We start from the raw sequence: 25,527 nt of genomic DNA, 5'->3' as shown, positions 1-25,527 counted from the left end.
TGACTGGACTCCTAAGTTCAGTTCCTCTCCTTGTTCAAGCAAAAAGTTGTCTCTGGGGTAGGAACTAGGGTGGGGTGGTTGCTCCTTCCCCTCTCATGAGCAGATCAGAGCTCTCACTATGACAAAGGAGTAGCACTCTATTCCCGTGTTGGGCCCACGGGGAGTTCTGAGATGGTCATGTGGAAGGTGGCTTTCTTGTTCTCTCCAGACATTTGTTCGACTTCATAACCAGAAGACTGGCCAGGAAGTAGTGTTTGTTGCTGAGCCGGATAACAAGAATGTGTATAAGTTTGAACTGGACACCTCTGAAAGAAAGATCGAGTTTGACTCTGCCTCTGGTACCTACACACTCTACTTAATCATTGGAGATGCCACTTTGAAGAACCCGATTCTCTGGAATGTGGTATGTGCCTGCTAGGTATGCAGGTGAGGGCTGCTGTGCTGCACCTCACACTGCAGCCTTGCTGTGAGGTCTTACATTCTTCTGTACAGAGGTCACACTCTATGGCTTAGCACAGACTGGATGCATAATAAGTATTGATCAAATGAATGAAATATACGCAGTCTAAGACTTCTATAATCTATCAGAGGTTTTCTCACTACTTCAAGGCACTGTGGGGAATACATAGATGAAGAAATAGGTCTTGGCCTTTGAGATCTATTATAGCCTTGGAAGAAGAGGGCAGTGAGTGGTGAAATGTAGCTATGCAGAATGCTGATAAATAATGTCTAGCAATTATATGATTATATTACAGGTTACATGACTCTTCCAGGCCTTGCTGTTTTGATAGTTCAAGTGATAGAAACATATCAAAAGGCAGCTTTGGAACAAGGAATGGAGGCATCACAGGGCTTCCTGGAGTAGCGTCTGGGAACACATGCTGAGGAACAGTCTCCCAAGAAGCTTGGTGTGCTCTCAGGGACGTGAAGGCTCGGTTTTTCTGAGCCTTGAATCTGAAGTGATGGGGTGGGAAAATGGTAGAGGGCAGATACAGCAGTCAGATAGGGCTGGTCTTCATGCAGGATGAAGGGGTAGCTGCCTTTTTTTTGTCTGCTCTTTTCAAGATTTCTTTTCTTCTCCTTTTGTACAAGAATGTATTTTCATTTTTTATGTGGTTAAATCACACTTCCTGGCACACCTGGCAGTTTGTGATTACAGCTGTCGCCACCGGTACACCAGCTGGGGTTTTCATATTGAGCAGCTCTTGGAGCTTTCCCACTATTCTGGTGGGAAATGGGAATCCGTGCTCTAAAAGGCACTTCCAGCAAATGCTAGGTTTGTTCTTGAGATTGTCACTGACTCCATTTGTCAGCTGATGGATGAGAAGTGTCTGAACTACAGAGAGCCTTTTCAGTCATGGCTTCCGCCTCTTCTCACACTGTGCCTCTGAAAGCTCTTCTTGTTTTTCAGGCTGATGTGGTCATCAAGTTCCCTGACGAAGAAGCTCCCTCCACTGTCCTGTCCCAGAACCTTTTTACTCCAAAGCAGGAAATTCAGGTATATTCCAAAGGTGTTATCCACTCAGCCCAGAGTTGAGGTGAACCCAAGGAAAGAGCAGCAAACTTCTGGGCTGTGGCTCTAGCCCTTTGGCCTATTTGCATGATACTTTATGGTGTAAATTTTGCGTCTCTGGAAGTTGGGGGCGGAGGCAAGTTATCAGTCCCACCTTCCGGCTGAAAGTATAGCAGAGATGAAATCAAATCCCAGATCACCCTGGGCAGCCTGAGACATGATTAGGTATAGGTCTCATCCTCTCTACTGACTAATACCTGAAAACTCATGAGTGAGCAGGGCTATAATACCCTGGGCAGGTCCTTGTCTGTCTCAAGCCACTTGTGTTCCACAAAATAAGCAAATTCTACCCATCCCATCCCATGGGATGTTGTGAGGACCAAAATGGATAAGAGAAGAAAGGCATTTAAGTGTCTCTGAAACCCTTCATCGAATAAACACAAAGTTGTCAAGGAAGTGAAGTGGGTCCCTCGGTGAACTGAGATTCAGTCAGTGTAGTAGCATGGAGCCTGCTTGAGTGAGTGTGACGTGTGAAACACAGGCTCCTTACTCTCATTGCACTGCTAAAATAATGAACAGTGGCCATTTGTTGTGGCCCATACCTGTGTCCCAACCCTGGCGAGGTGGAGGCAAGAGGGTCATGAATTCCAACCACTAAAATGAAGGACAGGTGCTCAAGGAGCAGGGTAGAAAGGTTCTTTCTAAATCCTTATGTTCTCTGCTGTTGTTTAGGAATGCAAAATAGAGGCACATAGCAGCATTATGTGTGACATTGAAGGAGGGTGGGTGATCTGTGGGATAGACAGGTGGCAGCGACCACTATAGACAGCACTGGCAACCCCTTAACAGCAGTGTCTGCAAAAGAGGAGCCAGGATGAAAATTTAGAGTCTGGAGCCTGAAGCAGAGCTGTCTTCTCACGGAGCTGTGTTGGCTGGTCACTGGCAAGTGGAAAAGAGGCTGCAGTTAGACACTGGAGGACGGATACTTGAAAAGCTAGGAGTGTTATAGCTCATTGGTTCCTCACGGGAACGTTACAAGCCTAGCAGAGTGATGGATGCTGTCTCTACTCCCATTCCTACCTAGAAACTGAGGCAAAGAGTGACGCGCCTATAGTCTCAAGTCCAGACATCTCTTTGGGCCTAAGTAGATCACTGCTACTTGTGCTAGCTCGTGCTGTTGAGGTGAGCTGCTCAGAATTCCCTGTCTGCTTGCTCAGGAAAAGATGAACAAATCTCAGAGGCATGCTAGCCAGCTTTCTGGTTTAACTCTAGGAGTTAGCAGAGCTGGAGAGGGAGTCTGTTCAGACCATCTGTAGAGCCAAGGCTGGGAAATCAGAGTGAGTTAAGGGTAGACCCACCTGTAATGAGGCCCTGTTAAATTTTAAGGAGGGGGGAGTTACTCTTAATTGACCGAGTAACATGGCCTAGGAACCGAGAAACATTGTGAAGCCCGGAGTCCTCCTCAGGTGTAACATCAAAGCCATCCCTAGGCCTGATTCTCCTTTTTGACACAAGCCAGGTGGCCCTTGACTGTCTGCATTGTCCAGCGCCTAAAAGGCAGTGATTCTTTGAGGTAGAAAGGCTGATCATATTCTGTTTGGAACCAAAATAGTGTCCTAGGAAGAGAGACCTCTGGGATCAAAGCCACCTTTGAGGAAAGGCATAAAACCAACCCAAGGCTTAGCCTCTAGGAGGTGTTTCCTCTGCATGATGCTAGGCATTTGGTTGCTGGTACACAGGCAGCCCCTTCTGAGGAGGGAGGGCCCATTCTGAAACTTCCTGGTGTGTCTTCTCTTTTCAGCACCTGTTCCGAGAGCCTGAGAAGAGGCCCCCCACAGTGGTGTCCAATACGTTCACAGCCCTCATTCTCTCGCCCTTGCTCCTACTCTTTGCACTGGTGAGTCACCATAATTAGCATGGGCAGTGTGTCTGGCTCTGGGAAGAGAGATGTAGCCATTCTAAATGAGTCTTTGTGCTCTGGCCTAAGCAAGCTCTGGAGGGGTCCAGTCAGAAAGTTTTAGAATAACCATAGTGCCCCAAATAAACCCATCCATTAAAGGGAGCATGAGAAAATTCCTACCAGCTGCTGACAGTGACAGAAGTGTAGTCTGAGATCCTCTGGGGGAATGTTGATGAGAGCAACACTGAGGTTAGTGTTGATCGCTCCAAGAATGGAGAGCACACTGTACACTCCAGATTTCCTGGGAGCGTGAAACTGGAAGGAATTGAAAGTCCACTTCGAAGCAGTGTTAATTAGTCTGCCCATACAATGGAACGGTGTGCCAGTTAGCAGAATGATAGATCTGTACACTGATGCCAACAGCGTTACAGAAAGAGGTGGGCAAGGAGTGGGTTAAGTACATTTAGTGTAATTCTCTTTGTGAAAAAGTTTTTAAAACTATATTAATATTAGGGGGCTGGAGAGATGGCTCAGTGGTTAAGAGCATTGCCTGTTCTTCCAAAGGTCCTGAGTTCAAATCCCAGCAACCACATGGTGGCTCACAACCATCTGTAGTGAGGCCTGGCGCCCTCTTCTGGCCTGCAGACAGGATATTGTATACATAATAAATAAATAAATATTTTAAAAAAAACTATATTAATATTAGTTACCTTGAGGAGGAGACTTGGAGTTTGTAGCGGAAGGCAATTCCTAATTTTAATAGGTGTGTGTGTATGTGTGTGTGTGTGTGTATGTATGTGTACGTACAAACATACACATATAGATACATGTATGTTTGATTTTGGTTTATTTGAGACAGGGTTTCTCTGTGTAGCCCTGTCTGTCCTGGAACTCGCTCTGCAGACCAGACTGATCTGGAACTCAGAGAGAGATTCCCCCTGCCTCTGTCTCCTGGGTGTTGGGATTAAAGGTGTGCACCATTACACCTGTTTTATATGTTTTTTTGTAGGGGGAGGGAAGACTGTCTTGGAACTGGCTATGTAGACTATGGTAGCCTTGAACTCACAGAGATCACCAACCTCTGCTTCCAGAGTACTAGGATTAAATACATATACCACCATGCCAGACTCAGTTTATATATTTTAACCAATTTTTTCCTTTTTTTTCCTCTGAAAATCACAAACATAGACACCTAACCTTAAAGTTCAAAGAATTTGGCCAAACAAAAAACAAAATTTAGGTATTATTTTTTACAGGCTACCTATGTTTTAAATTAACTGGTTAATTTTCACAAAAGGGGAGTGACCACAGACTTTCATAAATAGCTTGGGATGTGGGTGTCCTTGTATTGAGGTGATGGAGTTTCAGAAAGCACAGAGTCCATTATGAGGACATGTTCCTGTTGCCCATAGCTTATGGTACCAACCTCTAGAGAACTTAGTGGAAGTATCGGTCATCGCTTCCTCATCAATGTAGCTTCTGACCTTTTGGTTCCATGGTTTTGCCTTTTTTAAAATAGAAGAGTTTGCCAACGTTGAAAATGATGCTCAGGTTGGAGTTACCCAAGCATAGTTGAGAGCAGCTACTCCACTGCCTTTCAGAAAGAGGAAGGGACAGTTCTTCCTGAGGACTCAGAATGGGGTGTTTGTCACCTGGGAAAATCCCTGTCTTTCTATTGTGTGTGAACTTTGAAGCTCTGCTGCTTGTCATTGGATTGGTGCCGGCATAGTATAAAACTATTCCATGTCTAATATATCTCTTTCATGTTATAATCTTCATTTATTTCTCCATCATTCAGTGGATCCGGATTGGTGCCAATATCTCCAACTTCACTTTTGCTCCTAGCACAATTATCTTTCACCTGGGACACGCTGGTAAGTGCCACAGGCTGCTAATTCCATTTAACCTTCTCTGACATTTTGCCTGCCATGAAAAAGCCCTATTAAGTAGGTCCACAACCTATTAACTATAATGACTTAATAGCATAATATTTCCCTCTTCCTCTTGGCCTTTTAGGACAGTTAATATGATGATAAACCTGTTTGGCCCATCAGCTTAGAGCAACTGCCACTCTATTGGGCCACATTGTCCTGGAGGGGCTGTGGCAAACCATTTGCCCTCACTTAATAGCCCTGTTCGTTCCCAGATTACTCACTTAGCGTGTCTTTACACTGAGACATCCTCCTGGACGAAGAGCATTTAATACAGTTTCCAAAGGTTCTCTTCTGCACCACATCCGTCTCCTCGTTTGCTGGCGGCTCTCTCTGGACAGTAATAGAAAACAGTCCCTTCCTCTGTCAGATGCACTCTTCTCATTGTTCTCTGAGGGTGTAGATCCTAAACAACCTTAACATAACAGGCAGTAAATTCCCAGGTCAGCAAGCATTTCCAAGCCTTTGCATCTCACTGGAAAGTTCAGTGTTTTAATTCCTTTGCCTCTCCAAGAAGTCACCGTCTCTGCATCCATAGAACATGGCTACTTCAGTCTCCATGGGATCTCTTGACATCCAGGAAAATGTGCACCTGAATTTTTCTGAGGACAGGGAGACTGTAACTTTGATCAGATTCTCACAGTGGTCCATGACCTTAAAAATACTTAAGCATCCCTGTGGTAGTTTGTCTGTCATCCTGAGCAGATCTGGCAGGGTGACCTTTCTCCCCCACTAAGTTACTGTTCTTGAATGACAGCTCTCCTGGGTCAGACTAGGAGCAAGACCTGAATAGAAATGTATTTAGGGCCATGACTTTTTGTGCCAGTGTGCTTTTGTATGTATTTCCTCGTTTTGATTCTCATTATTCAACCCTGATGGGAGTGACTGGGACAGGAACTGTGGTCCATATGATGGTAAGAGAATATGGTCTCTGAGAACTACGAGCTAGTAAGGCCATAGCCTGTACAAAACCCAGGACTCTCGGTGCCTGGGTCTCACTGAGCCTTCCCAAGACTCTTTGCTCACATCCTAGCTACAGTGGCAAATCATTCTTGGTATGATTCTGATGAAAAGTAAATGACTCATTGGTTTATGTCCTGAATATTTTTATTAACAATTTGAAACATAAAATAATCTCAAATGTTATTAAGGCATAGCCCAACATGAAGAGAACAAAAAGTAGACAGGAATGGGCCTGTAGCTCAGAGAGAGGTAAGGTAGCTGATGTCAGATTTTTACCTCTAGATTTCTTAGTAAATAAGGCTGAAAAACAAGGATATTGAGTCATCTACTTTCTGCTGCTGAGATAAAAGGGTTAAACATAAAAACTGCCTAGAAATGCTGACCTTAATGACACAACAGCCCCGTTCTTCTCTCTTCCCCATTGTCACTGCTTTGTGTAATTGGTTGTCATGACACTTTTTGTAGCGATGCTGGGGCTCATGTATGTCTACTGGACTCAGCTCAACATGTTCCAGACCCTGAAGTACCTGGCTGTCCTGGGCACTGTGACATTTCTGGCGGGCAATCGAATGCTGGCCCAGCAGGCAGTCAAGAGGTAAGGCTGGGGACGGACCAAGCTCCAGGGTGGGATAAGAGCTGTTTATATAGGCACTGACAGCCTAGCTCTGAGACCACAAAGCTATGTGGCAGAATGAGTGGCATCCTTAGGGGCAAGTCTGACACCTTCATCCAGCCTGTTAGAAAAGCCATAATCAGGTCTTTTAAAGAAGAAAGTAACCTTAGTGACCAGTCATAGATGTTAAAGTCACAGCGTCCTACACGTGAGAAAAGGGGGAATAACTGCATGTAAAGTATGTTAGATATGTGGTGAAAAGCTGTTAACTTGCTGGCTGCGTGAGAATCCTTCTTACCCTACCCTCCTCCTGTGCCCCCAGAGTGGCACCTCTGGGACTCTGGGTGGTACCAGAGCTCTTCCTCCCACCCATAGGTTTGTGTTCTTCCCCTCAACAGTCGTGTAGGCTTGGCGGCAGCTCACACTGCTACCCAGGAATCAGACAGCCTGAAAGGCAAACAAATGCTCAGACCTTGACATGGTGGCAGCTTGACTTTCAGAACAGAATTGGAGGCAAATTTAAATGTCACATAGGTGTTTCTCATTGATTTGACTTTATTAGAACCTGACTGATTTCAGTCACGCAAAGGCCAATAAGAAAAGGTCAGAATTGCTTTCATCTTTGAAAGAAATCATTTTCAAACGCACCGTGCTTTCTCCTCTCTGGGAATTCTGCTGGCAGAATAGAACTCAGTAGCATGCCCTTAAACAGGCTGCCAGTTAGATCTGTGCTTTCAAGAGGGGTGTTAATCAAGGAGACCACTGATGACTGGGCAGGGTGGGATCTCATTGTAAGCTTTGGAGTACGTCACTGTGAGCTCCTGTGCAAACATTCCTGACTGGGTCCCATCAGAGCTGCCCTGGGTGACCCCGGCTGCTTCACTCTCTGCCACTGTGCTTTGCATCTAGAAAAGGCCAGGGCTGGGTTGTGTTTCCCAAGCAGAACACTGTTCCCTTTAACAGCCAGTCTGGGCCCCCAAAGAGCAGAAAGCTGGGCTCTGCTAACTTCTTTCTTCTCTGAAAATTGTCCACAAGGCCAGCAAAGTCATGGGGAGAGCAGTGTGAGGAAACCATTCCCTGTAGAGTCCATGCAGCAGGAGTTCCTGCTGTTGAATCCCAACTTGTATGTGCTTGCTGGGAAGAACCATGACTTTCATTAGCGGCCCAGTGGCTCCCTGACCTCTCAGCCTCCTTACAAGTTTGAAAATGTGTGCTGCCTGGGAAGAGGACCAGCCTTGACAGGGGCTCTGGTCGGGTTTACCATGTGTGTCCTCAGCTTGTTTCTCTCTCGCTGTCCTTTCTTGATTCTCAAACCCTCTTTCCTTTGGCAGGATCGCTGCAGAGCAGAGCAGTAGATTGGCAAAATATAGGACACTACGGTAAAGATGAAGGGTGGCTCGTCCCAGGAGCAGGCTCCCTTTCCCATCTTGCCCACCTCCTGCATGCTAGTTATTGTCCCATTTTCAGCCCACTCATTCCCCCACCATTCCCTACACCAGGCTGGATTCTGAGGCCTTTTTACAACTTGCTGGATAAGGTGACTGGACCAGGGCGATTTCCCCAGGGGATTCTAGTAGATATGCAATAACCCTGTGTGAGAACAAGAGGCGAGGATAAGACAAGTCTAATTCGGGCTTCTTCATCCACCCAGACTTTGTGGATTCATTAAACAATGGTCCCATGGCAACTCCTGGCACACCTTGTCACTGCTTATAGGCCTTCCCATAAACACTAATCTCTACTTGGCCGAACGACGTGATTTGGTGAGATTCAGTTGTGAGTGATAACCATGGATCAAAGCCAATAGCAGAATCATGCCTGGACCTGAGTGTGGCACATAGCTGTCCTCTTTCTGAGGACTCTTGTCGAAGAGACAGTCAGTGAGGTCCGGAACAAAGGCAGGGTGATGGATCTGCTCCTGTAGATGAGGAGCCTTGTGTCTGGGATGTCACGACTGCTCATCCCCCTTGTGGAGCATGGCTGTCACCCAATAGCACCATCTCCCTCGCCTGGAGGTGGGCTGGGTTGGGCCTGTGTGATAGTTGGCTGACCTCAGCCTTAAATCACAGGTAGGACAGAGGTATTTTAATTTTCACATCATGTCTCCTTTTATCCCTTACCTTGGAAATAGCTTTTCCTGCCAAAGAGAGGAAGCAGATCCCAGCACACCAAAGTTTTAATCCTCTGAAAATAGGAAAAGTCTATAAAAACAGAGGGTTTAAAGCTGCTTTCTCAATGCAGTGTGAGTATAAGCTGGGTCATCTTGTCTGCAACACAGAGAGAAAGTGGCATTTTTAGGGGGTTGGGATTTTTTTGTTGTTGTTATTTTTTGTTCCCTTCCCCCCACCCCCCAGGTTTAAGCAAGGTGTAGTACCAGACATGGTAGCTTACATCTGTAATCCCAGGATTTGGAAGGCAGAGGCTAGAGGATCAGGAGTTTAATATCTCCTGGGCTGTACGAGACCCTGTGACTAAAAAAATAGTGAATAAACAAAAATAAGCATGTAGTCATGCAACTACTGCCTCAGTAAGATAGACCCATTACAGTCCAAGAGGCTCCCTGTACCTGTGAGGGCTGTCCCTCCCACCACCCTTGTGTCCTGGCCTTCCCCATTCAGTTTTGCCCTAAATTTTAGTTGCTCTGAGGTGTTTGCCTTCAGAACTAGTCGTCTGCAACTTGTTGAGTTCTTTCATTCTTTACTCTGACTTTGAAAACTCTGACCCTCCTGTGGCACGAGTCTGACTGTTAGAGCCTTTGAGACTTGTGGGTGCTAGGACCAAGTGTACAGGCTTACCCCCCACCCCCATGGCTTGGTGCTGCCGGCTGGGGTCACATGTTGATTTGAGTGGGTATAATGGATGATCTCGTTCCTGGCCAAGCTCTAGGGTTGTTAATTGTGCCACCTCATTTCATACCTTTGCTGTCCTTCCAGCATGGACATTGCCAGGCACACACCCTAATGTTAGGAATTTCCGAGCATTGGTAAAGAATTAGTGGCATATACTCTGGTTCTTAGGACCCAACACTGTGCCTGTGTACCCTCCTGGGAACTGCTTTAGCAATTGTTTGCAGCCTGCCATTCTGTGAGACAGACATAATCTCTCCAGTCCCCACCATGACCCCACTGCCCACCGAGGACAGTGTCCTCTCCTGCTTGCCATGCGCTTGCTGCTGTCACCTTCTGGTTGCGTTCTGCTTGGATTATCAATTTCTCCTGCTTCCATAGCTCTGAGAGTCAAGGGAAGGTGGGAAGGAAGTGGCAGAGAGATTCTCATATCATCTGAGAAGTGCATATCCCAGCACTCAGGAGGTTGAGGATTATAAGTTGGGGACCAACCTGAGCTACATAACAAGGCCCTACCTCAAAAACAAAACAAACAAACAAACCAAAAATACCCCACCATAACAAACCAACCAACCAACCAGCCTATGTACCAAAATAGAAAAAGAAAAAGAGAGAGAGAGAGAAATAAACGAAAAGAAAGGAAAGCAGTGGTTTTTGTGAACCAAGTACCATTTTTCATACTCATTCTGTATTGGGTTAGCTGCTGAGTCTGTACGGCAGGATTAAACTTGTCTCTTTCTGATTGAATTCTCCTGTCTTTCGGCCTGTACTATGAGGGTGTGCCTGGAATTACCTCATCTCTACTTTCTCATGCCTTCCTTAGTTGTCAGATTTGCTTCATGGTTTTCAAGCCCCATAGGCATCAGTTATTTTTTGAAATGAAATGGGGCCTATATAAATGGAACCAGTAGATACACGGCCGTCCCCCTGTCAGGAACATCTTCCAGTGGGAGAGGAATTTGATCTTCCTGTTGTCCCGCTTAGGAACTGTATCCGTCAGTTGAAACCATCAGTGACTGTGTCTGTCTTCCTTTTCTTCCAGAACAGCACACTAGTTCCAGAAGGTTGAAGACCTGACCTGAAGTGGTTGTTGAACAAGGAGTGAAGACGATTCATAGTGCGAAGAGAGCAGCGAGGGGAACAAACAGAAAATGAAAAAGTCTGTTATTTAAAAAGAGAGAAAGAAGTCTAGCTGTGGCTACACTTTTCACTTGTTTTCCACTTTCTGTTTTACAGAGCAGATGTGTTTGGGCCCAGATTGTCTGTCCCTTTGTCATGATGCCTGGCAAGATGCTGTGAATGTCCCAGGCTACCCAGATGTTACACAGAAAGGTTGAAATCTGTAATTCATCTACTTTGGAATAAAGAGAATGGTGATAGGACTGAGGTCTGGTTGAGAGTTTATCCCATTCACGGATCCTAGAGTGTGCAATGTGAGGGTGTAACTGGGGCTGGGCTGTTAGTATCTCAGCAGTCTTTGATTGGTCCTGCTCATCTTTCTTAGCAGTACTGAGAGTGCCTAGAAAACCCTGTGTCCTTTCTGCTCCGGCAGTGAGCACTTCGTAGGAGCCACACTTGTATTTACAGATCCTTTGTGTTCAACCACAAGGACCTGCTCTAGACTTTTGCCTTGAATGTTTAGATTTGGCATGTAGGGTTGGAATTGGCTCCAAAAAGAAAGCTGACTGCCTCCATCTGGTCCTTCTGTGACAAAATACCATGTAGTAGGTTGGTAATTCAGAAACAGTGAAATAGATCATTTATAAGCAGTAATATAGATGATGTATAAACAGTAAAATAAGTGGATCGATAAATAATATATAACTAGTAAGATAGATAAATAGCTCTTACAGTCCTGGGAACTGTAACTCGAAGGCACTGGGACATTTGGTATTCAGTAAGAGAGCCTGTTCCTTCTAGATGATGCTGGTGCTGTCTCTGTTCCCGGTGGCAGAAGGGACAAAATGACAAGCTGATAACTAGTTCTCCCGGGCCCTTGAATAAAGGTATTAATCCACGCACTTGTGCAAGTTGCCCCACCTATTCATGCAGCTCATTGGGGATTTCTTTCAACATAATTTTAGAGGGACTCTAATTGAAACCGTAGCCCTGACAACTTGGGTAAAAATCCATTACCCCAGCACCCCTGCAGTGAGACCTGGACACTGATGGAGCGATATGTAAGAACAAATATATAGTGGGCTGGAGAGATGGCTCAGGCGTTAAAAGTACTGTCTGTTCTTTCAGAGGACCTAAGTTCAATCCCAGCACCCACATGGCAGTTCACAACTGTCTATAACTCCTGTTCCAGGGATTGTGACACCCTCACACAGACATACATGCAGGCAAAATACCAATGTGCATAAAATACAGATTATTAAAAAAATAAAAAAACAGGCTGGGCGATGGTGGCGCACGCCTTTAATCCCAGCACTCGGGAGGCAGAGGCAGGCAGATCTCTGAGTTCGAGACCAGCCTGGTCTACAGAGCTAGTTCCAGGACAGGCTCCAAAGCCACAGAGAAACCCTGTCTCGAAAAACAAAAAATAAATAAATAAATATTTAAATAAATAAAAGAGCAAATGTATATGACTAGAATTGGACCCATTGCCCTTTTTTTGTTTTTTGGTTGTTTGTTTGTTTGTTTTTTGTTTTGTTTTTCGAGACGGGATTTTGGAGCCTGTTCTGGAACTAGCTATTGTAGACCAGGCTGGCCTCAAATTCACAGAGATCCACCTGCCTCTGAATTAAAAGCGTGCACCACCACCGCCTGGCTAAAATTTGGCCTGTTGTCTTTAATGCTACTGAAAGGCGGTATGCTGCATTTGTAATCCACTCAGGCTGAAGCAGGCTGAGTATGAGATCAGGGCTAGACAGAGCTATATCTCAGAATCTTTATTAAATTTGGGGTGTAGGAGTTGCTTTCTTGGCTAACTGGATTTTGCTGTGATAAGGAAATTGGGGTTTGGTAGGGGAAGGGGAAGGAGAGCCTGGAACTCTAGGATAGTTCTAACAGGAATTCTGCAGTTGGAGGTCTTACCTCTCCCAAAGGCTGCAACCCAGAGACTTTTAAGTGTTTTGTTTTATTCATGGTAGTTAATAGATAATAGTTAATAGATGCTAACATTTAAAACTTGAGGGGGCTGGAGAGATGGCTCAGTGGTTAAGAGCATTGCCTGCTCTTCCAAAGGTCCTGAGTTCAATTCCCGGCAACCACATGGTGGCTCACAACCATCTGTAAAGAGGTCTGGTGCCCTCTTCTGGCTGCAGACATGCACACAGACAGAATATTGTATGCATAATAAATAAAAAAAAAACTTGAGACTTTGGGATAGGAAAATGGCTCAGTGCATCAAGTGTCTATAGCTTAAGCCTGAGGACCTGAGTTTGACCCCAGTAGTATGGCTAAACGGTGAGTATGCTTGTAGTCTCAACAGTGGAGAAGCAAAGACAGGTAAATCTCCAGAGCTCCTACCATAGTCAGTGAACCCAGGCCAGCAAGAAGAGTTCTCAAAAACAAGGTAGATGATGCCTAAAGTTGATCCCTGACCCCCATGCACACACATTCACAGACACACACACACACACACCCGAAGCTGGCCCCTGGTCCCCAAGCACACACATTCACAGACACACATACCCCCGAAGCTGGTCCCCAAGCACACACATTCACAGACACACCCGAAGCTGACCCCTGGTCCCCATGCACACACATTCATACTCATACAAATTATTTTCTGAGAGATTCAGATTTTATTTTTTTAACATTTATTTATTATGTATACAGTATTCTGTCGGTGTGTATGCCTGCAGGCCAGATGAGGGTACCAGACCCCATTACTGATGGTTGTGAGCCACCATGTGGTTGCTGGGAATTGAACTCAGGACCTTTGGAAGAACAGGCAATGCTCTTAACCTCTGAGCCATCTCTCCAGCCCCCCCCCCCCCAGAGATTCAGATTTTAAAACCTGGATTTGAAGCCGGGCGGTGGTGGCGTACGCCTTTAATCCCAGCACTCGGGAGCCAGAGGTAGGTGGATCTCTGTGAGTTCGAGGCCAGCCTGGACTACAAGAGCTAGTTCCAGGACAGGAACCAAAAGCTACGGAGAAACCCTGTCTCGGGGGGGGGGGGGGGGACGGGGGGGGGGGGGGGGGGGGGGGGGACTGGATTTGGGGTAGCCAGAGAAAAGACTGTGATGATACTGCTCTTGCAGAGGACTCCTAAATTCCGTTTCCAGCACCCACATGGGGCAGCTCACAACCACTTTAACTCCTAGCTGGATGAGTGGGCATGGCTGTCCACTGAGCCCCTGAGGTCTGCCTAGTTCCTTCTCTCCAGCAGTGAGATTGTGAGAATCTGGCCGTTTCTTTGGCACCGGGGTCTAACTGGACTCATGCTGCTTTCACAGCCAGCACACTTTATCCTTTCCCTACCTAAATTAGGACTGAAATGTTTCTTAAGACAAGGTCCAAGCTGGGCTGTGATGGCCCATGCCTTTAATCCCACCACTCAGGAGACAGAAACAGGTGGATTTGCAAGTTTGAGACCACCCTGGGTCTACAGAGCAAGTTCCAGGGACAGTCAGGGCTACACAGAGACCCTACCTCAAAAAACAAAGCGAGAGAGAAGGTCCCACTGTGTGGCCCAAGCTGACCTGGAGCTCATGACCCTCCTGCCTCAGCCTCCCAAGTACTGGATTATAAAATGAACCACCACGCACAGCTTGTGACTGTATTTTTTACTTTCTGATGGCTACCCAGGTTTCAGTCTGGTGTGTCCCCACCATAAATCAAGAGCCCTGTGTCGTGATGATGACATCCTGGACCCTGTTACAGAAGCCCAGTGAGCAGTTTGTTCCAAGTCCACCTGTACCTGATAGTTTAAGTCACTTGATGTCCCAGCTCCCAGTTCTGAGGGACCTGAAGTCTTACAACCACAAAGAGCATGCCCCTTCCCACAGCATCAGTCCCTGGCTTTGCTGCCTCCTGGGTATGTGTCCTGGTACCAGTCGTAGAGTTGGTGGGCAGCCTGTCAGTAAGCGGGGCTCTGCCCCCCTCCAAAGGGCAGCTGTAGGGAGCAATGGAGGAAGCCTCCCTGGGACCTCCAAGTTAATACAAACACGAGAAGGACAAGTCCTCCATTGATTCGAAAACATCTTTAGTGCAATAAAAATAGCCCTCAGTCTTAAGTAGGGCCCCTCGGGAATGGGGAGCTCCCATTCTCTATGGAGAGAAGCTGTCTTAAGCAGCCATCTGCTAATGGAGATAAAGGCCGGGGTTGCTACAGTGGCTTTGCCCTCTGTAATTGCATTCACCTCAAAACCCACAAGTAGCCTTGGTTCTCAGCGGTCATTATTTCATTTGAAAAACTAATTGAAAGTTGATAGAGTCCCGAGTTTTTGCATGCAGGGAAAGAGATGAGCAGGTGGGACCAGGGAGCTGGTCTCCCATCCAGCTCACCTCCTCCTTTGTCCCAGACTTTGGCAGGTTTCCTGCCCCAGGCTGGGGGCTGGCGGGGGTGGGGTGATGGTGGGGTTGGGGGTGTAGCAGGTGGTCTTTCCTAGCCCTGATGCTGGGAGATGGGAGACCTGGCTGCAGGCTTGCCAGGACTGAAGTCAAGGGCTTCCCTTTCTGCTGGCAGTGAACTGGGCTGGCTGGGGAAACCAAGAGGTGGGAGTCCCATCCAATTTTGAATGCTGCGGTTATTTTTACACTTTTAATCATTCTGGACATCCCATCATCCAGGCTTCCCAGTTTGTTTTTATTGTTGTTATTTGTTTCTGTTTTTCTTTTTTAAGACGGGGTCTGTCTATGTAACCCTGGCTGTCTATAGACCAGGCTAGCCTTAAGCTCACAGAGATCCTCCTGCCTCTGCCTCCTGAGTGGTAGGATTAAAAGCGTTCACTACCACCACCTTGCTATGGTTGTCAATTTTTAAGGTTTACTTACAATAAAATGCCTTTTTTTTTTTTTGGAGACAATGTCGTGTGTGTCCAGAATGACCTGGAATTTACTGTGTAGCCAAGGACCTGTTTTCTGAGACATTGTCTCTCACTGGGTCTTAGGACTCACAGACTAAACTAAACTGATTGGCCAGTGAGCCTGAGGGATGTCTTCCTTGACCCCTCCCTTACTGGGACCACAGGCATGTGCTCCCGTGTCACCTGGTTTTTATGCGGGTGTCAGGAACCGAACTCAAGTCATCATGCTTGCTTGCACAGCAAGAACTTCACCATCTGAGCCTGCTCTCCATCTCCAGCTATATTCTTACGCTTTGTGATGCTAAACCTGGGAGAGACAACCACATAAACCACATTTGAAAAATCAGATGGACAATAAGGAAATTGAAGCGCAGATCAGGATAGGGAATTTTATTGTATTTACAGAGAAAGGATCAAGTCAAAACTGAAATGGAAGTAACTGGGTCCAGTTGTTTGGGGTGTGGGTGGCCCAAGCCTCTGCTGAAAGCTTCATCCTTGGGAATTCCTGCTGTAGAAAGAAAGAGACACTCAATCTAGACTCTGGTAAGCAGGGGCAGAGCTTCTGGGTTCCCAGAGGTGGGAGGCAGTGGCCAGAAAGATGCTCATGGCTGTGGAAATGTAAATCCCACTCTTAGCCCCTGCACTGCTAACCTGCTGCCACTGAGACCCTGGGCTAGTCACTTCCCTTCTGACCCTTAGACAGGACCAGCTTCTTCCCAGACAAACATGTGCCACACCCTTCAAACCTTTCTGTTAGTCACAAGTTGAATGAACAACCTCACAAGAACAAGTGGGAATCCTCACTGCTACCCCTGATCTGAGCACAGCTGATCCCCAGCCTAGGCCTTCACACACAGTATCCGCTGACCGGCTGCTACAAAAGTGAGAAAATGGCTCAAACAGCTTGGCAACTTCCTGTCAGGGAGGATAGCAGAGGTGGGTGGGTCTCATAGCTTAGGCTGACCTGGAATTTACCGGGTAGCCCAGGCTGGCCTTGAACTTGCTGTTTTAAAGATTTATTTACTTAGGTATGGATTTTATGTATCTGGGTGTTTAATTTGCATGTATGTCTGCAAACCAGAAAAAAGCATCAGATCCCATGGGACTACAGTTACAGATGGTTGTGATGTGGGTGTTGGAAATTTAACTCAGGACTTCTGGAAGACTGCCTCCAGTCTGGTTCCCCACCCCCGACCCTCATCATCCGCCTGACAGTGAAGCTGGTGAGCTTTCTGCTTCCGAGTGCCCAATCAGGTCAGAAGGAAGGTGAGGGGCACATGGCCAGCTCCGATGGAGCTGAGTTTGTTTTAAGGCTGCTGTGGGAGCACCCGACAGAACTGCACCATGAAGCACCGTGCGCTCGGTTTACAGTCAGGCTGTCGAATGCAGCGTTTCTTTCTGGACCGGCTAGTCTCTCCCACCCTGCCTCCTCCACTTAACTTCAGTTTTCCTCTTCTGTAAAAGGGGAAACTTCTCCATCTATCCTGACTCCCGGTGGAAATGTGAGGGCCACTGAGATGGGGAATGACCATCATGGTCAGCTCTGCCTCTGCCTCTCATGACAGTGTTCTGCCTGCTCTGGTCAGCCACTGGGCATGACAAAGCTGGCCCGTCTTGGGCATTATAGGTTCATGGGCTTCACATGGGATCCGAGGTGTACCCTTCATACCGCCACAATGCAGTCCATTGGGATACCCGTTAAAACTCAGGGTCTGAGACCCAAACCAGAAGCACTGATGACATTTCAAGACACGCCGAGCCTGACCTCTTGGTCTGCACTGGACACTGCAGTGGCCGTCGTACAGTCCCCTCACACATCCCTCCCTGTCCCTGAGGCCTGCGGGGGGAGGGAGTGCTTTAGAGGTGATTCTTTGCTTTTCTTAGAAACCCAGAAGGAAGGACGTCTCTAAAGTCCCTACAGAAATCTATTGGCCTCCTCCCTGCCCCCCCCCATCATACATCCCCCCCCCTTCTCCCTGCTCCCATCACCTGTGCTTCTGCAGCAGGGCTACCAAGAGGCTCTCCAGCGCCACCTGCCTGTGGTCCACCCACATGCTGTCCACCTGTCGGCCAGGCCGTATTCTGGTTCCTTCCTGGTTCCTCTCCCTGTGGGTTGGGGAAGGAGAAGCAATGAGGTTGTCAATGGATAGACTGTCCAGTCAGGGGTGTAGCCCTTTGCTATTCCAGTATCTGATTGTGGATTCTTAGGAAACCCACTTGCATTCAGCAACACCTGGGGAGCAGCGTGCACGGCAGTGAAATATGGAGCACACATATGTGTACCGCTGCAAAACCCTCCCCACAGATTGCTAATCTTATAGATAGCACATTAAACAAGTGGTCCAATGTAATGTCCACCAGTTACAGGACAACCCATTGTGTGGCAGCTTCTGATACTGTGGCCACAGCGGGTGCTGATTATGAAGGTACCTTGGACAGGTTCACAGTGAAGGACCGTCTAGCAAGCAATGACATCTACCAGTCAAAGTTGCCCAAGTCAAAAACATCAGGCATCTTCCAGGTTAAACTCAAAGATATGCAAAGGGCTGGAGAGATGGCCCAGCAGGTAAGAGCCCTTGTTGTAGAGGACCCAGGTTTGATTCCCAACATCTGCATGGTGCCTTACAGCCATCCATAACTCCAGATTCAGGGGAGCCAAGGCCCACTTTGGACCTCAGAGGGTACCCTGGCATGCATGTGGTGCACAGACATACATGAGAAATGATACGCATAAAATAAGGCCACCATGAAAACGGAGATATGGTGGTGACTAAATGGAGCTGGATCCCACGCTGGGTCTAGGGTCAGAGAAGAAATAATTATAATAAAGGATTATAATTCAACTGATGAAATTTGACTATATGTCGTGAGTGACATGGCCCTGAGGACAGGAGGGGGTGTGGTTTGTCAAATGTTAGGAGACACAAGCGCCACGGGGGGGGGGGGGGGCTTGAGAACTGTAATGCGCAAGCCTGCAACCAGGAGGCTCAGAAGCAAGTCATCCTCAGATACATATCGAGTTCAAGACCAGCCTAAGCTATACAAGATCCTGTGTCAAAAGAAATAAGAAACTTAAAAATGGCTCAGTGAAAATGAGACCATCATCATGGGAAACGTGCATGTGTCTAGATGTGTATGTGTATGTTACTGGTCTAAGAAAAAATGATAAAATGTTAGGCGCTGTTGACTCTAAGAGTACTACTGTAGCTTTAAATTTTGTACTTATTTATTTTTATGTGTACGGGCTTTTTGTTGTTGTTTGCCTACATGTATCCCTAGTGCCTATGGAGGCCAGGATGCCCTGGGACTGGAGTCGAAGACAGGTGTCAGCCTCCATGTGGGTACTGGGAATTGAACTCAGACCCTCCGCAAAAGCTAACTCCATCCCCATAACCTTTGTGTATATTTAAAGGTTTTCCAAAACAAAAACTACAAATTCAGGCTGTTTGGATCTTTGCCTGGCCACGTTCTGTGCATCCTTTAGAGATGACACATGGGGTCTGTCTGGGAGGTGGTGACAGTTGGCCTCACAGGTCTGAGAAGAGACTTATAGAGGCTGCTCTGGCACAGGTTCCTGTGTCCCCAGCTGAGTCCTCATGTATGCGCAGGTCCCCATGCCTCGTCTTTGTTTCTGGCCTGGAGTCCTGATCAGATAGGAACAATGACCATCAGCACTGTCACTGCTGAAGCCAAGGACAGGGAGAGGCACACAGAAGGTAAGCGGACGTTCGGCCTGTGTGAAATTCAGTCTGTGGGGTGCCACCTCTTTGGGGGTCTCATACCAGATATTTGCATTACCATTCAGAACAGTATCAAAATTAGGGTTATGAAGTAGCAACAAAACCTTTGTATGGTTGAGGGTCTGTATTAAACATGAGGAGCTGTATTAAAGGGTCGCGGCAGTAGGAAGCTTGAGGACCACCGATATATACTGTGTCAGGGAAGAAACGAAGCTTGGCTCCCACCTCCTGCATCAGACCTTCCCAGTTCTCGTGCAAGGAGACTAGGGAAGGCTACTACAATGTCTGCTTACCCCTGCTGCCTGCTCATGATGTCCTGGAGCAGTTTGCGGGCAGATAGCTGGCCCAGAACTTTCCTGTAGCTGTTGGTGAAGATGGCGTCTGCATATCGCCTCATCCTGTGCAAAAGGGTCAGAGGTCAGGATGGGGCCCAGGGAAAGGACAGTGCAAGCTACACTGTATCTCATTAACAGGCCTCCCTCTGTTCTTCTGTGTTCCCCTCAAGCCCACAGAGACTCGGAGCCTGGCTGCCTGTCTTCCGGGGCTCCGTGACTGGTCCCTGCCTGAGGTGAGCAGTGGGCCCTGTGAGACACAGCTGGTGGCTCCAGTTAGCATCCACTATTATGGGGAGGTCCCGGAGGTATAGGCATCCTGGCTGCTTACCTGAAGGGCAGTGAGGTGGGCAGTGAGCAGTGGGAGCCACTGGTGAGGGTGAGGATCACAAAGAACACCCAGAGTGGCATCCTTCACTCCTGGGTGGAACCTGCACAAGAGACCAGGAAGGCACACTCAGACATAGTCACAGCGTCCCCCGGGCACCACTCCGTGACATGCCCTGGTCCTCGTCCTTTGGCTGTGGGACTTTGGAAGTCAGTCAGACATACTTAGATTTAAATCCAACACTGTCTATCCTCAGCTCTGGCTTCCCTGCCTGCAATGAAGTCACAGTAGCCACCTCATGAGGCTGAGTAGAAAATTAGTTAACATAGGGAAACCGCCTCTCCTGGAAGGTGTGAGGGAACACACACACTCAGGAGAGACACAGGAGAGAGCCTAGCCCCCTGGCTGGCAGACAGCAGGGAGCAGAGGATGCCATACCATGCTCAGATCCTAGTTCTGCTCTCACTACCTGAGCTCCCCGTTACAGGTGCCTTAGCCTGTCTGAGCCTCAGTTTCCCCAGCCACAAAATGGAGATAATAACCATAATTATCAGGACAGGTGAGAAGAAACACCCCCAAGGAACTCCCTAGAAACTCTTGCTGTGGTCACCTAACACTTATTCAGAAGGTAGATTCATGCCGTTTCAGTTTGTGTGGAGTTGGAGGAAAGACAGAAACTTCCTGTCCTGGAAGCTGACATTTTGAAGGTAGGGTATGAGACAGCATCTAGAAATGGAGCCAAGGCTTGCCTGGAATTCACTGTATTGCACAGGCTGACTTCTAACTCATAATTCCCCTGCCTCGGCTTCCTAAGAGCTGGAATTACAGCCATGTACTTCCACACCTGGCAGAATTGTTACATTACCCCGAGCTCTGAAAGGGAAGGATGGAGCATCAAGGTGAGTGTGCCAGAATCTTCTCACAGACTTCATAATTGCCCTTCACTGGGGCCCTGTGAACACCAAGCTCTGCATTAGGGGAAGAGCTGCCTTGGCTCAAGAAGATGTTCCTTTCCACTCTGGCCTGACCTGGTCTGGGTCTTCTCCAGGATCTCTGCTCTGGAGGATCTGATTGGTCCCTGAAAGGCGGCACCCCTCCATTCCCGTGATTCCTCTCTCTCCCGTATTCCACTGAGGGCTGACTTCTGCAGGCAGGACCTGCACTAACCAAGTCCAGAATGCCCGCCTAGATTCACTTCTCTTCAGACAACAGGCCCCTTCTGCAGATTCTGGCCTTCTCTGGTCAGGAATGCCTTGGGTTCCAGAAAGCACCCGTAGGAACTGTTCACTGTGGTCCCGGGTCCCTCACCCCACACCAGGCCTCTCAGGTACATTTTCATGTGACTGTCTTGTTTCTAGTCTCTGCACTCCCTGTCTTCCTCATGTATCACACTGCGGCTTTCCTTTCCCAGCTGGGCTGGGCCTCTCCAGAAGTGGACTTTCCAAACAGGGAACTCTTTGGGCATAGGAAAGGTGCCTTGACTATAAGCACTGTATTTCCTGTCTCTCTATGACACATTGGCTTTTCACCTCCTTCATGTCTCATCTCCAGACCCCTAGTTTCAGTCTCTCTCTCTCTCTCTCTCTCTCTCTGTTTTTCAAGACAGGGTTTCTTTGTATAGCTATGGCTGTCCTGGAACAAACTCTGTAGACCAGGCTGGCTTCGAACTCACAGAAATCTGTTTGCCTCTGCCTCCCGAGTGCTGGGATTAAAGGTGTGCACCACTGTGCCCGGCTGGCCCCTGATCTCTTTACTCCCATGATCAGAAACCCTCTGGCATGAGGTCCAGGCCCTGCTCTTAACCTAAGCTCTCTTCTGCCTCCTTCCCTCCTGTCTGCTCCCTAGAGTTCAAAAGGAAATCCCATCCCCCACCTCCACCCCACTGTCCCCACCTCCGCCTACAGGCCTGTCTGCCTGGCTTCAGAGCTGGACTGTCAGCCTCAGTTCACAGCCAACACCAGAGTCAAGGAGGAGGAAGGGATTTCTCAGATGATTCCCCATCAAATTATCTTCAGAGTGGGCCCTTACTTCCCAGGCCAGCGGACTTCCTCCTGCTCACACGCAATACACTAGCCACAGTTCTCCCTATTCATGAGGCTTAGTTCAGGGTTTATCACCTGCACCTGGGAGAGGGGTCAAAAAAAAAAAAAAAGGATAGCTTTTGCTCCTTGTCATGGGGCCTCCCAGAACTCCAAAGAGGAACAAACAGGAACACTTGCTTGACTGGCACCTCCCTCTGCGTACCAGTGGTGCCAAGGAGTTGAAGTAACCTTATTAGAGAGCAGACTTTGGGGGAACAGTTCTCACAAGTCCAGCAACACCCCCCCCCATTCATTCATAAGAAGGCTCAGTCGCTGCACAGCCTGGTCAAGCAGAAGCAGCAACACTTGCCTTTTGTCCCAGGGATAGGCCCAGACTCTACAGCAACCCCAGCTATGCAAACCTATTGCGTGGGGTTGCCCAACCCCAGTGGATAAAGACCGGAACAACAAGAATCATTTGGGCTGGGTGGTGGTGGCACTCACGTCTCAGCACTCAGGAGGCAGGAGCAGGTGGATCTCTGTAATCTGAGACCAGCCAGGTCTAAAGAGCAAGTTCCACAACAGCCAAGTTTACACAGAGAAACCCTGTCTCAAACAAACAAACAAAAAACAAAAACAAACAGAAACAACCAGAGAAATAGTTTTCAACTCTTCTCCCGTGTGACAGAGTGGCCCAAACCCGTGTGACAGAGTGGCCCAAACTCAGCTGATTCTGGCAAGGTTTAAGGTACTCTAGATCTTGGGCGTGATTAATTATGGGATTGGACATAGCTGAGGTCTTGGGTGTTGGGAGAAGAGGGCATCAATTCTCATCAGTTGACACCTCTTGACAGCCTCCTGCCACAAGCACCACAAGAATTCTACAGACACAAGGAGGGAGGGGGAACTGTGGTCGGTATGTAAAACGAATTTTAAAAACTTACAATTAAAACAAATAAATAATAATAACAAAAAGAATTCTAGACACACATCCATGCAAATGACAGGTCAGGTCTCTGATGTCCACACAAACAAGGGTCTGTAAAACCCCCGAGGGACTCTTCCACCTTTGTTAAATGTTCTCCTTTGCAACTGAGAACTGCCAAGTGTCGAGATTCTCAATCCTGAAGTCATTTAACCAAAAACACCTCAAGTGCAAGAAAGTCTGAAGCTGAGCATTTCTGTGGTGTGGGAGACAGAACCCAGGGCTTTGCACGTTCTAGACAAAGACTGGACCACACCACACACGAAATCTTAAGTGTTCAATGAGGAAGCAAGTGCCAAAGAAGGATTTGAGGCAGCTTATGGTGGAAAACAATAATAACGATAAGTACTTCAGCTCTATTTTCAAGCGAGGTGTAGGGATCAGGCATGCGGTCATAAAAGCCTCCAAAACCCAATAATTATGACTGAAAATTAGAGCAAGGAGCAAGGCTGCAACTGAGGGAGAAAGCAAAACGATATCAGCTTCCAGGCAGTCACTGAGTTGGTTCTCAGTGATCGATGAGCCACATCGATCTCTACAGCAACTGGGCTGCTTTCAGATGCACGGCTGAGTCCTGTCATTGAAAGGAGAATCCAGCCAGCTCGTGTCTCAACCCAGAAGCCTACCCCACACCCTGGAAGGAGCCCCCAAGGGCGCCCTCCCCTCTCACCAATTCCTGCGACACTTCTGCCTCTTCTCCATGACCAAGTGTCATGCCTTCCCCACAGTGCCTACATGGCATCAGCCACCAAAAGCACATTCCAGAGTCTCTACTGAGCGGTCACTGCACTCAGAACGGGAACTTCATGTCCTCACCAATCCGTGGACCTGGAGGCTGGCCATGGGCCATTTGACTTGGTTTCCGTTAGTTGGTGAGATGTCAGATTTTCTTGTCCCTTCCCAGCCCTTCCCCCAGGACCGCTCCCTCTCACCTCCAATACGACAGGTGTCCGGCTCCGTCTGAGGACTGCTCGGGTCCCACTGACCTCAGGCATCTGCTCCAGCCACAGCCGCGCGCTCACATTTATACCTTAATTTCTCTGAGCGTCGTCCGCGTCAGAGAGTCGATTACGCACGAGTCATCTAATGCGCCGTTTTTAGCACGACACGGATGATCTCTAATGGGGAAAAGTGGTGTTTGTGCCCCCACAAATTAAGGTCCATACCAAACTTTCCCTCTGTCTATGAGGGGGTGAACGGAATCGAATGTTGAATGTCACTATTCTGAGGAAAATAGTGAATAATACTGAGATTCCAGTAATTATAATATTTATAGCGCTGCCATGGCTTTGTCCATCCTCCCAAAACTGTGCCTCTTCCAGTTCATATCATTCTGTTTTGTCCACACGCAACTGTATTTCACTTTGGAGCAGACAGTCTTACCAATAAGTGTTTCATTTCTCCCTGAGGAACATTGTTCGCTGTCTCCCTCGTCATCCGGCTCTCAGAATCTCCCTGTGTTTGATCTACACCAGCTGCTGCTGTCCACCAGCAGGTTTTGACGGCCGACCCCCACAGCAACCTCCGTTATGTGTCAAGACAGCCCAACATGGCAGCTGTCACAGAGAGAGAGAAGAGGTGGAGGCCTTGGGAGAACTGAGATGTTCCCAGCACACACACGTCTGGGCAGAAGCCCTGGCTTCCTGTGCAGCTCTGTAAACTAGTCACAGAGATCGCCACACAGAGTCGGAGATCTGCCTCCTCTTCCATGCCTGTAAGTCACAACCTCTGTGACCGTTCCGAGCTCCTTCTACCCTCCAGGCCTCAGGTCTACGCCAGTGAGTGACAGCTTCAAACTTTTTAAAAGTTTCTTTTCTTTGGAAACCTATCTAACCTATGAAACAGTTTCTTAAGTGGGCCTAAATGAGTACTGGGGTGTGTGTACCTGCAGGGCCAACTTCTTAGGAAGCCGAGGCAGGAGAATTGCTTGAGTGATATTTTGCAACCTTGCTTCCTAGCCTTCACTGAGCCGAGAGATGTTCCTCACAAACTTGAGATGTTCCTCACACAGGTGAAGGCTAAGGGGCACGTCACCCTACTGGCCACGTCTGTACGAAGTGGTCAGGGCAGGACATAGCTTAAAGAATTAAAAATGAGATGATACGTTTAAAATAAGTACCAAAACACAGAATGAAACCAATAAATGAACTGATAGGTTCTAGCAACAGGCAGGTGGTTGGGACAGTTGGTGCTGTTGGGATCCTCAGAGCAATGGGCTCTTGGGCAGGTAGGAGAATGAGATTGTTACAGTAAATATAAGAAGAACCCTGGAGAGCTGGACCTCCTGAGTGGCGAGTCCCTGGGCTGGGTACAGATTCAAGACTCATAGAGCTGACTGCGGAAGCTGGGAGAATTGGAGTTTGACTCCAGAGGAAG

General features: G+C 47.8%; 2 protein-coding genes across 7 annotated transcripts in view; one reads left to right on the top strand and one right to left on the bottom strand.

Annotated features, from left to right (window-relative positions):
- Positions 1 to 10,941, top strand: part of Rpn2 (ribophorin II) — a 37,734-nt gene extending 26,793 nt beyond the window's left edge. For 2 of the 3 annotated variants that reach the window (XM_050151160.1, XM_050151158.1), the window contains exons 12-18: positions 209 to 403; positions 1,412 to 1,498; positions 3,315 to 3,410; positions 5,212 to 5,287; positions 6,773 to 6,902; positions 8,252 to 8,299; positions 10,809 to 10,941. In XM_050151160.1, the coding sequence (XP_050007117.1) occupies positions 209 to 403; positions 1,412 to 1,498; positions 3,315 to 3,410; positions 5,212 to 5,287; positions 6,773 to 6,902; positions 8,252 to 8,299; positions 10,809 to 10,821 (645 nt within the window). In that variant the 3' untranslated portion in view covers positions 10,822 to 10,941. The remainder of the gene's footprint in view (positions 1 to 208; positions 404 to 1,411; positions 1,499 to 3,314; positions 3,411 to 5,211; positions 5,288 to 6,772; positions 6,903 to 8,251; positions 8,300 to 10,808) is intronic. The other variant, XM_050151159.1, reaches the window with a different exon arrangement.
- A 5,185-nt stretch (positions 10,942 to 16,126) lies between these two features.
- Ghrh (growth hormone releasing hormone) lies at positions 16,127 to 23,936 on the bottom strand. Of its 4 annotated transcripts, XM_050151168.1 has the most exons (6): positions 23,822 to 23,930; positions 21,011 to 21,097; positions 20,149 to 20,248; positions 19,779 to 19,883; positions 17,735 to 17,851; positions 16,127 to 16,253 (listed from the first exon to the last, which is right to left on the bottom strand). In XM_050151168.1, exons 3-6 carry the CDS (start codon positions 20,226 to 20,228, stop codon positions 16,235 to 16,237), a joined length of 321 nt encoding a protein of 106 aa, XP_050007125.1. In that variant the 5' UTR covers positions 20,229 to 20,248; positions 21,011 to 21,097; positions 23,822 to 23,930; the 3' UTR covers positions 16,127 to 16,234. The 4 variants fall into 4 exon arrangements, with proteins under 4 accessions (XP_050007125.1, XP_050007123.1, XP_050007126.1 ...); XM_050151166.1 differs by lacking the exon at positions 21,011 to 21,097 and having other exon boundaries at positions 23,822 to 23,936; XM_050151169.1 differs by lacking the exon at positions 21,011 to 21,097 and having other exon boundaries at positions 16,127 to 16,250; positions 23,822 to 23,936.
- Positions 23,937 to 25,527: the final 1,591 nt, after the last annotated feature.

The sequence above is a fragment of the Alexandromys fortis genome, unplaced genomic scaffold (genome assembly GCF_014885135.2).
Source record: "Alexandromys fortis isolate MF-2015 unplaced genomic scaffold, M_Fortis_MF-2015_v1.1 scaffold_27, whole genome shotgun sequence".
NCBI lineage: Eukaryota > Metazoa > Chordata > Mammalia > Rodentia > Cricetidae > Alexandromys > Alexandromys fortis.
The sequence above is the reverse complement of the archived record's forward strand: the minus strand, read 5'-3'. Positions and strand labels throughout refer to the sequence as shown.

Bases quoted from the DNA above. Each gene is read 5' to 3' on its own strand.
- Ghrh (XM_050151166.1), bottom strand. From the start codon at position 20,228: ATGCCACTCTGGGTGTTCTTTGTGATCCTCACCCTCACCAGTGGCTCC. The intron at 19,884-20,148 runs GTAAGCAGCCAG...CCTTTTGCACAG, and splicing joins CCCACCTCACTGCCCTTCAG to GATGAGGCGATATGCAGACG. The intron at 17,852-19,778 runs GTAAGCAGACAT...CCCAACCCACAG, and splicing joins ATCATGAGCAGGCAGCAGGG to GGAGAGGAACCAGGAAGGAA.